The 11,742-nt window shown below is 43.0% G+C and overlaps 1 protein-coding gene across 8 annotated transcripts in view; it reads left to right on the forward strand.

Moving 5' to 3' along the window:
- Positions 1-11,537, forward strand: part of LOC118926162 (sp110 nuclear body protein) — a 31,027-nt gene extending 19,490 nt beyond the window's left edge. For 5 of the 8 annotated variants that reach the window (XM_057503454.1, XM_057503455.1, XM_036912763.2 and 2 more), the window contains 4 exons: positions 7,569-7,667; positions 8,134-8,276; positions 9,094-9,149; positions 10,462-11,537. In XM_057503454.1, the coding sequence (XP_057359437.1) occupies positions 7,569-7,667; positions 8,134-8,276; positions 9,094-9,149; positions 10,462-10,507 (344 nt within the window). In that variant the 3' untranslated portion in view covers positions 10,508-11,537. The remainder of the gene's footprint in view (positions 1-7,568; positions 7,668-8,133; positions 8,277-9,093; positions 9,150-10,461) is intronic. The other 3 variants (XM_057503452.1, XM_057503453.1, XM_036912746.2) reach the window with 2 other exon arrangements.
- Positions 11,538-11,742: the final 205 nt, after the last annotated feature.

The raw sequence follows: 11,742 nt of genomic DNA on the forward strand, positions 1-11,742 counted from the left end.
CCCCAGCTTTGTTCTTCTTTCTCAAGATTGCTTTGGATGTTCAGGGTGATTTGTGGTTCCATATGAATTTTAGAATTATTTGTTCTAGTTCATTGAAAAATGTCATTGGTATTTTGATAGGGATTGCATTGAATCTATAAATTGTTTTGAGCAGGATGGACATTAATTCTTCCTATCTATGAGCATGGGATAGATTTCCACTTATTTGTATCTTCTTCAATTTCATGAGTGTCTTACAGTTTTCAGAGTACAGGCCTTTCACCTCCTTGGTTAGGTTTATTCCTAGGTATTTTATTCTTTTTGATGCAGTTGTAAGTAGAATTGTTTTCCTGTTTTCTTTCTCTGCTAGTTCCTTATTAGTATATAAGAATATAACAGATTTCTATATATTGATTTTTGTATCCTGCAACTTTGCTGAATTCAGTTTTTAGTTCTAATAGTTTTTTGGGGGAGTCTTTCTATGTACAGTATCATGTCATCTGCAAATGGTGAGTTTTATTTCTTCCTTACCAATTTGGATGCCTTTCATCTCTTTATCATGTCTGATTGCTGTGGCCAGAACTTCCAGTACTATAAAGAGTAAAAGTGGTGAGAGGGAGCATCCTTGTCTTGTTCCTGATGTAGAAGAAAAGCTTTCAGCTTTTTGCCATTGAATATGATATTAGCTGTGGGTTTGTCATATATGGCCTTTATTATGTTGAGGTATGTTCCCTCTATACCCATTTTGTTGAGAGTTTTTATCATGAGTGGATGTTGAATTTTGGCAAATGCTTTTTCAGCATCTACTGAGATGATCATATGGTTTTTATCTTTGCTTTAGTTAATGTCATGTATCCCATTGATTGATTTACAAATATTGTCCCATCCTTGCATCCCTGGAATAAATCCCACTTGGTCATAATGGATAGTCCTCTTGATGTGTTTTTGAATTCAGGCTGCTAATATTTTGTTGAGGATTTTTACATCTATGTTCATCAGGGATATCGGTCTGTAATTTTATTTATTTGTATTGTCTTTGTCTGGTTTTGGTATTAGAGTGATGCTCATCTCATAGAAAAGTTTGGAAATATCCCCTCCTTTCCTATTTTTTGGAATATTTTAAGAAGGGATTTTAGCTCTTCTTTAAATGTTTGACAGAATTCACCTGGGAAGCCATCTGGTTCTTGACTTTTCTTTGTTGGGAGTTTTTTTTATTACAAATTCAATTTCTTTACTGGTAATTGATCTGTTCTGATTTTCTGTTTCTTCATGGGTTGGTTTTGGAAGATTGCACTTTTCTAGGAATTTTTCCATTTCTTCTAGGTTGTCCAATTTATTGGCATATAATTTTTTATTGAATTCTCTAATAATTCTTTGTATTTCTGTGATGTCAGTTGTAACTTTTCTTTTATGGTTTTCATTTTGTTTATTTGTGTCTTCTCTCTTTTTTTGTGATAATTCTGGTTAGAGGTCTGTCTGTTTTGTTTACCCTCTCCAAGAACCAGCTCAGTTTCATTGATTTTTTTTCTATTGTTTTATTCTTCTCCATTTTATTAATTTCTGCTTTGATCTTTATTATGCCCCTTCCGCTAAGTTTGGGTTTCATATGTTCTTGTTTTTCTGGTTTCCTTAGTTGTGAGTTTAGACTGTTTATTTGGGGTTGTTCTTGTTTCTTAAGGTAGGCCTGTATTGTTATGTACTTCCCTTTTAGAACCACTTCTGCAGAATCCCATATATTTTAAACTGCAGTATTTTTATTTTCATTTGTATCCATGGACTGATTTCCTTTGATTTGTTCATTGATCCATTGATTATTTACAGACATGTTGTTTAGCCTCCATGTGCTTGGGTTTCTTTGTTTTCATAATGTAATTGATTTCTTGTTTCATACCATTGTGATCTGAAAAGATGCTTGGTACAATTTCAATCTTTCTGAATTTTTTAAGCTCTTTTTGTGGCCTAGTATGTGATCTTTTCTGGAGAACATTCCACGTACACTTGAGGAAAATGAGCAACCTGGTTTTGGGTGGAATGTTCTGTATATATGTTAAGTCCATCTGATCTAATGTGTTGTTTAGTACCTCTGTTTCCTTATTTATTTTCTGTCCAGATGATCTGTCCATGGGTGTAAGCGGTGTGTTAATGTCCCCTAATATGATTGTATTGCTATCTTTAGCTCTGTTAGTATTTGTGTTACATATTTAAGTGCTCCTATGTTGGGTGCATAGATATTTACAATTGTTATATTCTCTTGTTGGATTGATTCCTTTCTCCTTATTTAATGTCCTTTATCTCTTGTTACTTTCTTTGTTTTGAAGTCTATTTTGTCTAATATAAGTACTGTTACTCCTGCTTTTTTCTCCTTTTTATTTGCATGAAATATCTTTTTCCATCCCTTCACTTTCAGTCTATATATGTCTTTAGGTCTGAAGTGAGTCTCTTGTAGGCAGCATATAAATGAGTCTTGTTTCTTTGCCCATTCTGCCACCTTATGTCTTTTGATTGGTGAATTTAGTTCATTTACATTTGAGGTATTATTGATAGGTATGCACTTATTTTCATCTTATTAATTGTTTTCTGGCCTCTGCCCATTAGATGCCAGTAACAGCCACTTCCCAGTCATGACAAACAAACAGAAAGATTTCCCAATGTTGCCAGTTGCCCCTGGAGGTAAAGTCACCCAGCCCTGAGAACCACTGCTTTATGCCCTGTAGTTCTTTCTTAAAAAGAAGTATATATTTAATATTTATTGAAATATTTATAAGGCTACATCCTTTGTTTAGTTCTAGATTTTGTATTAAATAGATATACACATTGTTGTGTCTATTACATGTTACAATAGATATTAATTTGTAAAAATGCAGCTTCTGTAATAATTTTAGCCTTCCTATTAACATGACCTTGCTATTTTTCCTTGGTCACTGCTATATTATTTTCCTTTCTTTCTTTGAAGAAGTGTTACAAAAACAGAAGAAAAATGAACCCAGGCAGAGAAGGAGGAGGGGCTAGAGGAAGAGGGGGGAGAGCAGGACAGTGGCTCCAAGAAGCTCTGGAGTGCAGAGGGACAGGAGCACATCGATCTTGTCTTTCTGAACTGGGAGAAAGAGAAAGAAACGACTATCTGTTGTCTATCTATATTTCTAGTTATAAATGACTACTAATTTTTTTTGCATTCTAGAAAGTAAAAGGGAAAAAAGATGTCTGTTCAAGCTTGACAAGAAGTTATCAGAAAAGTATTCCCCGAAAGGGTAATCCAGGGGCAGGGCTTGACCCTCAGGCTCCCAGGCCGCCTGGCCAGCTGTTGAATGCCCCCTTCTCCCTCCCCTCCTCCTCTTTCCCACCCACTGTCCCCCTCTGGTCTCCCCCACCTTCGTTCTTCTCTGCTCTAACACGGTACCACGTGGGGCAGACTCCCAATGACAGCGTACGTAGAGAGCTGTTTGCCCAGTCTACAGCTTCTGCTCTCAGAGGGATTCCTCAAAACAGAACTATATAAAGACCCAAAAATGATTAAGAGAGAATGATCCAACCAGTAAGTAAAGGTCTACCATAAACTTGTACTTCATTCTAAGTATTGGGGAAAACTCTTACCCAAGCAAACCTGAACGTGTTCCCATTTCCAGTGGAATTAGTTTTCTCTTCCTAGTCAGGGGTGAGGGCTTGGTCTCTGAGGTCAGCCCCAGCTTACTCCTGTCCCTCTGCTCTCTGGGGTCTCTTGGGGCCACCGTCCTCCTCTCCCTCCTCTTCCTCTAGCCCCTCCTCCATCTCTGCTTGGGTTCGTTTTTCTTCTACTTTTGTTACACTTCTTCAACGTAACCTCTTGTCACTCTCCCTTCCCTCTTTGGGCCCGAGACACATTGGCCTCTTTCCCCCATTAACTTGTTATTGAAGCGTAAAAGGTCTACTGTGGGGTCTACAGTCTGGTGCCATCTACAAGCCTGTTTGTTGCAGGTCTGCAAAAATAAGGAGCTGGTAAATCAACTGTGATGCTGAGCGCACCGCTTTCACAGCGAGACCCCCTCAGTGCAGACAGCAGTGTGTGGACGTCTGCTGCGGCCAGGCTCCTGTCTCGGGGCAGCCAGCTCATTGAGGAGCAGTGGTGCAACGTGCTTACAGAAAGGAGAATGCCCCATAAGTGTTTAGTGCGGGAAACTAACACAAAGGAAAACCCCATATGAACCCAGCACCCAAGTCGAAGAAAAGAACATAACCCACAGCCATAATCCAGTCCCTACTCACCGTCCCAAGAGTTACCACCTGCCTGACTCCTTAAAGCACAGGACACTTGCACACTGAAGGCTTCACCCTCTCCTGCCCAGGGCCTCCTCAGTGTGTCCCCTGCTCACACACTCCCTTCCCAAACCTAATGCCCTGCATCCTCCTCCTTTGCTTTGCTTCACATCCTCAGGCCTTACCTTGAACTAAACATGGGCTTTCCAGCAGGTGGGGTAGGTCTCCACCTGCATGACATGCCACCTGTGCTTCTTTGTGGCACTTGTCACACCTGTAATTAACCGTCTGCGTACATCCTGCTCACTGCGTGAAAGTCAAATGCGGTCAGTAAGTAGGTTGGTCTTGCTCATTGCCTGTGGCCGGCTTCTCTGTGCCTCAATCAGTTTGTGACTACATAACTGTCAAATCAGTATGTTATTCATTCTTCATCAAGTATGAATACTAGTATCAGGGCCTCCATTTACTCACACAGGGCACTTGTGTGCATTAGAAAAGTGCCCCCTCCTCAATACCTTACATGGGTCAGAGCTGACTCCTCAAGGGAGGCCCTTGCTGCCCTCTGCTGGAAGGTTGTTGTAGAAAGTGTACAAACTGCCTAGGTCTGGTGTGCATCAGAGCCCACCATAAAGGCCGAATCCTTGCTCAGTGCACGGCCCGCACCATCTGCAGAGGCCCTGGTAACTATGGAAGTGTGTACATCTCTTTGCGATTGGCAAAGCACTTTGCTTTACATTTTGCCATTTGAATTTCAAATAAGTCTTATTCAGCCCATTTTATAGATTGAATTAGAGCATAAAAGACTTGGGTGAGACAAAAATCAATGTAGGTATTCTAATTCCAGGTCCTTTGCTCTTTACACTGAAAAAACAAAGTTCCCCTTGCACTTTTTAGGAAACACCAAGATTCCAGGCAACTGCTGACAGTCCTCCCTTGGTGTCAGCGTCTCCTGCCTCCTTAGCATTCCACTTTGGCTGTGACTTGGGATTTGACACAGGTTTCTCTGTGCTGTTATTGATCATCTGCTGTAAACTCTTTCTGAGGCATTCCTGTGGTATGGAAGGAGCACTAGACTGGGGAGCTGGCACGTCTGGATTCTGATGCCAGCTCCAACTCAGACAGCTCGGTGGCCACCTGGAATCCTCTCTCCGTATCTGAGCCTGAGACCCCCAACTAGAAAATGGGCATCGTCTTCATTGCTTCACTTGCCTACAGGTTGTTGTAAAACAAGCAGCACTAATGCGTGTGTGCTGCTTTTACTATTCCCTAGACTATTGCTTGGCCTCCAGCCACTCCATCTCCCTGTGGAACAGGCCCTTCCTGTCCAGATCATAGAGCTCTGGGATCTTTCCCAGGCATCATCTTTCCATGCGTGATTCTCACCTTGTGCATTTTCCTCATGGTCTACAAGAATTCCTGGGGTTGATCTTCCTGATCACTAATTAGGTTTTCTGCTTTGCTCTTCCTTGTTTCCCTTCGGCTTTTCATTTCCTCCATCATGCTTTTCATTTTCATGAACTCTCTTTGTTAATTGCTTGCTTTTCATGGCAGACTCCTAGTGGTTTGCACATACTTACTAATGGTGATGTAACAGATGTGGGAGGGCTCCAGGCAGGCATCCCCCCAGGGTTCCATCCTCGAAGGCCTCTTCACTGAGATCAGCACATGAGGCTGAGCCAAACAGAGGATTATTGGAAACAGATGAGAAAACCGTCTTCCTCCCTTACATGCAGGGTGTCAGCTTAGAAAATACTCAGGACACAGGGTACCTCTGACTGGGTGGGCTGCCTGCACCAGGGAAAAGAGGGGTGCTGCTTGTGCCTACAACTCTGCACTCCGGCTTGCTACCCAGAGCTCCCAAAACCACCCACTGCTTCTGCATCTGCTTCCAAGAACTTTGGGACATCTGTGTTCACTGGACCTGTGCTTATAGGGAATTGAGAAGACAGTTCCCTGAGACAGAGAAGTATACGAGATCCCTGCTGTCGTGTTAACCTCCCTCAGGGTTCACAATAGTATCCAGAGTTACCTCTGTCTTGTCATCAAGTTAGGAACCTGCAGCAGCAAATCCCTCACTCAACTTAGATAACAATAATATGCACTTATGTAAGCCTGCTAGGAAATTGCAGAGCCAAGATTATAAGCCCAGCCAGTCTGGTTCCCAAGGCCACGCTCTCAGCCATTGGGCCATATTTAGTGAGCAGTCTGGGGACAAGTGTTGGAGCCAGACACTCTGCAAGAACACTGGCTGGCTGCTGAAATAAAGTTCTTTCCTTTCCCTCATTCCCCCCTAGCCTTGCTACAGCCTCTGCTCCCCTGAGGCTGGGCATCCTTTGGGCTTGTGTTGGGGGCAGCCATCCCCTTCCTTCTCAGTGAATTTCTCGTTTCTCATCTGGCTCTGTCTAGTTCATATCCTTTCAAGGTAACTAATGGTTTCTTCACCATTGATGCTGTTCTGTTCCTTTTCCAACAATGCTCTTGCTTTTTCATACTTTTCCCTTTGGCTTTTTCAGTAAATGTCTGGAGCAAGGGAGAGAGCTGGACTCTTTTCATGACGTTCCTAACTTCATTCCAGAGGCAACACCCTCTACAATTCAACATGAACTATGGACAGCCCTTTGCCCTGGCTCCCAAGAAATGCTCCTGCAGTCTAACTTTAATGAATGCACCCACAGAGAGTTTGGGAGGGTGGGGGAACAGGAATCACTGATAATTTTAAAACACTTTTACAACCGCTTCTCCTCAAGCAGAACCCCAAATTTCTACTCAGGAGTTCTGAGTCACAAGGTCTGTCCACATGCAATTTGCAGATTCATCTAGAGAGTTCTCCAAGGTTTTCTTTTACTCATAGAGAAAAAACCAAGAGAACAGTAAAAGAAGACAGTAAAAATGAAGACCAGCACTCTTCCTGCAGTGCTAACTGCCTCACTTACCCTCACCTTGGTTTGAATTAGGAATAAGATCCTACACAAAGAACTTTCCTCCAGCTACGTGACCACAAATAAATATTTAGGATAGGCAGCTTCCATGAGCCCAGAGAGATAAACAGGAGGTTTATGAAATAAAGGAATATTAGTTGATGACCCAGCAGCTTGTGAATTAAGACACATTCATTAAAGAAGTCCTCTATGTTTCACTGAAATATTTTGACACAGTGTTGGTGGTGTTGGTTTTGTTTATGAGAAACCGCTCTCCACGCATATCTAATCTGCCACTCAGAATGGAAGACTTCCTGGAAGTTAACCAGAGAATGCTCCCCAATGCCACTTACATCGTTATTAGAATCTGTGGAAAGGAGAATTCACCAGGGAGATAGAATGAAGACTACGTCACATTGAACTGTTCTCTTCTACTTTCAGAACAACCCAAAGATGAAACCGTGGATTTTCACGCTCCTAAGCTTCCTGTGACCTGTGGTGAGGCAAAAGGGATTTTATATACGAAGAAATTGAAAAAAGGTGAGTTCCTTGATCTTCTGCTCTTTGGACCCTCTAGATAAAGAAATCACTAAAGAGGAGGAAAATGCCCTGTGTGTAATTGTTCAGGGAATGGACCCTGCAAGCTAGGCTGCAGAAAAAGAAGGACCTGCGGACTTTCCCATGTCATGCACGGTACACCTGGGGCCAGGCCACTCCACTCCACAGGGCAATTACCCGTGGACCATGTGATACAGATCGCCATGTACTTGCCACATGGAGGTGTCACATAAAATGCCAATTCTCTCCCACTCCATCTTCCACTTAGGCAGGTTGTAGGACCTCCTTCAATGGAGAGGAGAACTCCAGACTTCCCTCTACCACCTACACCTCCCAGGGAGTCTCTCAGGACTGTCTCTCAGGAACACCACGGCCAGGGGTTTGGAGGTTTAGGGTGAATTCACGAGGATGGAAGTCGATCCTGGAAGGAGCTGTCTTTGTCTTATAGGCTCTTCAGAGAAGTGCATTCAGAATGAGAAGGGAGTTTGGTTCACTCCAAAAGAATTTGAAATTGAAGGAAAACGGGCAAGTGCAAAAAAATGGAAGCAGAGTATACATTGCAGAGGGAAGACCCTAAAACAACTGCTGAAGGTATAGTAATGACAAAGGACAGATTAGTGACAGATTTAATTCCTTGAAGGATGACTGGTATGTCAATAACCAAAATGTGAAGAAATTCCCATTAGGGTTCCACAGCGTGATTGTGAAAGAGATCAACATTCATAGAAGAAGTTGTGGGTGATAAAGTCACGAACACAAATTGGTACTGTTGGTAGAGACCTTGAAATGCAAGCAAAGGGGTTTGAGGTCAGGACGGACTTAAAGAGCTAGCCCAGTGGCACTGGGTAGGGTGGGCCGGAAGGAAACCAGATACACACGGACCTTGATGACAGCTTCCCTGAATCCTCCACAAATGAACATCTCAAGACCCAGCTCCCTCTGCAGCCTCCAGTGATGTGTTTCCAGAACACTCGTGGTCAGCCTCTCTCTCGCACTATCCCGAGCACTGTTGTCCCCTGTGAGCAACACACAAAGGTCCTGTTCTTTGTGATCCCAGAACCAAATGCAAAGCCTGTCAATAACACTCAAAAAAATTATCACTGGGGTGAAATCATAAGGATTTTATCTAGAAAAGAAGAAACAGAAAGGCCAAGGGGTGAGTGGGAAATGACTGGGAAAAAAACGAACAGATCTTGGGTTTGAAGAACAGGGTGAAATCATTTTATCAAGTTCAGAAGAAGAACTGATTGGAGCTGGAAGCTAATTTTTCTTTTAGACACCTTGGGTCTGCAACCCAGTAGGGTGTCCAGGTACAGATATTCACTAAGAAGTGGGAACTTACAAAAGATATTTATGAAAGAGAAGCCTCCAGAATAATATCATTCATCGACCCCCTTCTCTCTTTCAGGAAGGAATTTTGGTATGTCCTCCAAGACAAAGTCTCAAGAGAAAGGTAAATAGCAGGTGAATTTCTACCACGTTTTCCGTCAGCATGTTCCAGACTTTCCACGTCCAAAGGCTCACCGAGTCCTCGGGTTTCCCCGTCTGAGTCACCTTCACATTCAGGCATTGTATCTTCAGGACGGCTGCTTTAACACACTGCGCATGTCCGTGCCACCATTATTTTCATAGTAAATTTGAGATGGGGAAGCAAATAACTCTTTAAAATAAAGGTTAGGACAAAAGCTGATGTTGTACATGTGTTTGAGAAAAAAAGACCTGGATATTTGGGTGATTACAAAACAAAGATGTCAGAAATAGAGTTCTCTAGCTTGGAAAGTAAATGTGGCGGATCAGACAAGAACCGTACATGAAATGGCAAGAAAATCATCCTTGACTGAACACCAAGTATTCCTCCATTCAGCGTGCTTGCTATCCGTAGCACCAGAATGGAGTCACGTGCTTGGACTGAGCTTCCCACCTCCAGGTGACAGTGGCAGTCACCCTTTGGCTGCCCCCGCTGCTCCTCCTCAGCCTAGATTTGCCCTCCAGACATGAGCCCCATTCATGAGCTTCCCATCGGACGTGACCCTCCAGCAGAGGCAATGGTGCCTCTCCCCTCTTGCCCTCTCCCACGTGGCCTGACCCTTGGCTGGAGTCAGTCTAAGTTTACAAGGCACTGGTCCCCCAATGCCAGTTATTGTATAAACTATCTTTTCTATGCTGATTCAAAATCCCTTGATCTATACCGGGATGTTCCCAGTAATAGTAAAACACTAGGGAAGAATACAAATGTCTGCCAGTATTATAAAATAAATGGATACATCTACAGAATGATTTTTTTTTAAATGCATGGATTCATAGGTATAGACTCATCCTTCAGTCGATGGAAAACCACCCAAGGGTTTTGAGGTCTGGGAAGCTTCAGGACATTTAAATTGGTAGTAATATGTATGGAAAGAGCCCAATTCTGCTTACATGAATATGTAGGTCTGTAAGTGAAAAAAATATCTGAAAGAATCAGTTATCCTGGGATAGGATTACGTTTGCCTTCCATTTCTACATTTACATACAGGTGAAATGTTTATAACCACCATTTACTATTTTATAATCATAAGAAAAGATATTTAAAGTCCAAATCATTAATTAATGGCCCCAATATTAAAGTTCCTTCTTACTCGTAATGCCACATGTCTGTACACGATAGCCAGGGGCACACCTGACATGACCTTTCGGTCCCACCTGTCAGGAGCCGCACGGAGATCATGAGAATAAAGTGTGTGAATCTGACAACGAACGGACTAACACAGGCCTTCCCTTCTGCTTCATTGCCCAGCGCAGCACCTTTGCGTCTCCCTTGCTGTCTGGCTCTGTCTGTGTGAGAGACCTGACGCTGATACTCCAAACGTGCTTTGCGGCTGCCCCGTGGTGTGCTTCTCCCATGACTTAAGGCAAAATGGGCAGCTGGCAGGCAGCCACTGGCTCCGGCACTGCGGGAGCCTCCTCCTCCAGAAGGGGCCGGTGTGTAGCCAGAAGAGGCTGCTCTGCTGGTGTATCATGTGGGACTGAGGACAGCTTCTGCATTTTGGTTTTTGATGTTTTGTTTGTTTATTTTTGACAGATTCTAGAGCCTTTCTTTGGAGGGGTCCCCATTTAAAGTGGACCAATTTGCAAGTTACAGCATAAATGGGTAGACCAAAAATCTGTAAATGAGGAACATGTTACCTCCAGAACTCAACAGGCCTCAAAGATGTTGGGCAGGTTTGTGGGTATTGAGAGAGTCAATAATTGTCTCTTGACTGTCAGGAATGGAGCAGCCCACCAAATAATGCCCAGAAATTTGCTGAGCTGGGACGGCACTGTATTATGTATACAGCGACAGCCCATCTTTTTTTATGAGCTCCTTTGTGAGTAACTGTATATTCTGAATGAGTACGTCCGTCACATGAGAAGAATGTCATTGGTGGGTGTCAAACTTGTGCTCTTGGGGACAGTTGGATGCAGTTAAGATCTTGCCTGCCGAGGTTGTGTGTGATAGCAAAGCTGTTGAGATAATACCCCGCGGTAGCCAGGTCCAAGGGGCTGTTGCCTGCAGAGGTGAAAGTAAGCTGCAGCTGAGATGCTGTTGAAATGGGCACTGAACAGAACATACTAGCCAAATGCATGACAGCAGAGTACTTACTGGTTGCTAAGTGGATGGCATCAGTAATTACAATAATATTGAATATAGGGACTTTTGTGAGTAATTGTATCCCACAAAAATTAACAAGGTACCCTTTACACTGTCAGGGTAGTTACCAATAAAATAGAGGACAAACAGGTGTACCTCACCTTAACCATCAAACTGTTGCCTTACCTAAGTGACCCATGGTCGTAGCACCATTGCCCTAAAATGGTGGACAAGCACGCTCTGACCCAACAGTGGACTTGCCCCATAGTGGACAAGCACGCTCTGACCCAACAAATAATGAGGAAAACTAATTTTAGGTCTGACACTTAAAACTGGCTTTACAAAATAGTGCCCAAGGACATTCCCCTCTGTTAAAATAGTTAAGAGAATCTAATATAAATAAAACATGGCCTTCAAGGGTTGAAATTCATCATATGAGACCTATGT

Source organism: Manis pentadactyla, chromosome 6 (assembly GCF_030020395.1).
Source record: "Manis pentadactyla isolate mManPen7 chromosome 6, mManPen7.hap1, whole genome shotgun sequence".
NCBI classification, from domain to species: Eukaryota; Metazoa; Chordata; class Mammalia; order Pholidota; family Manidae; genus Manis; species Manis pentadactyla.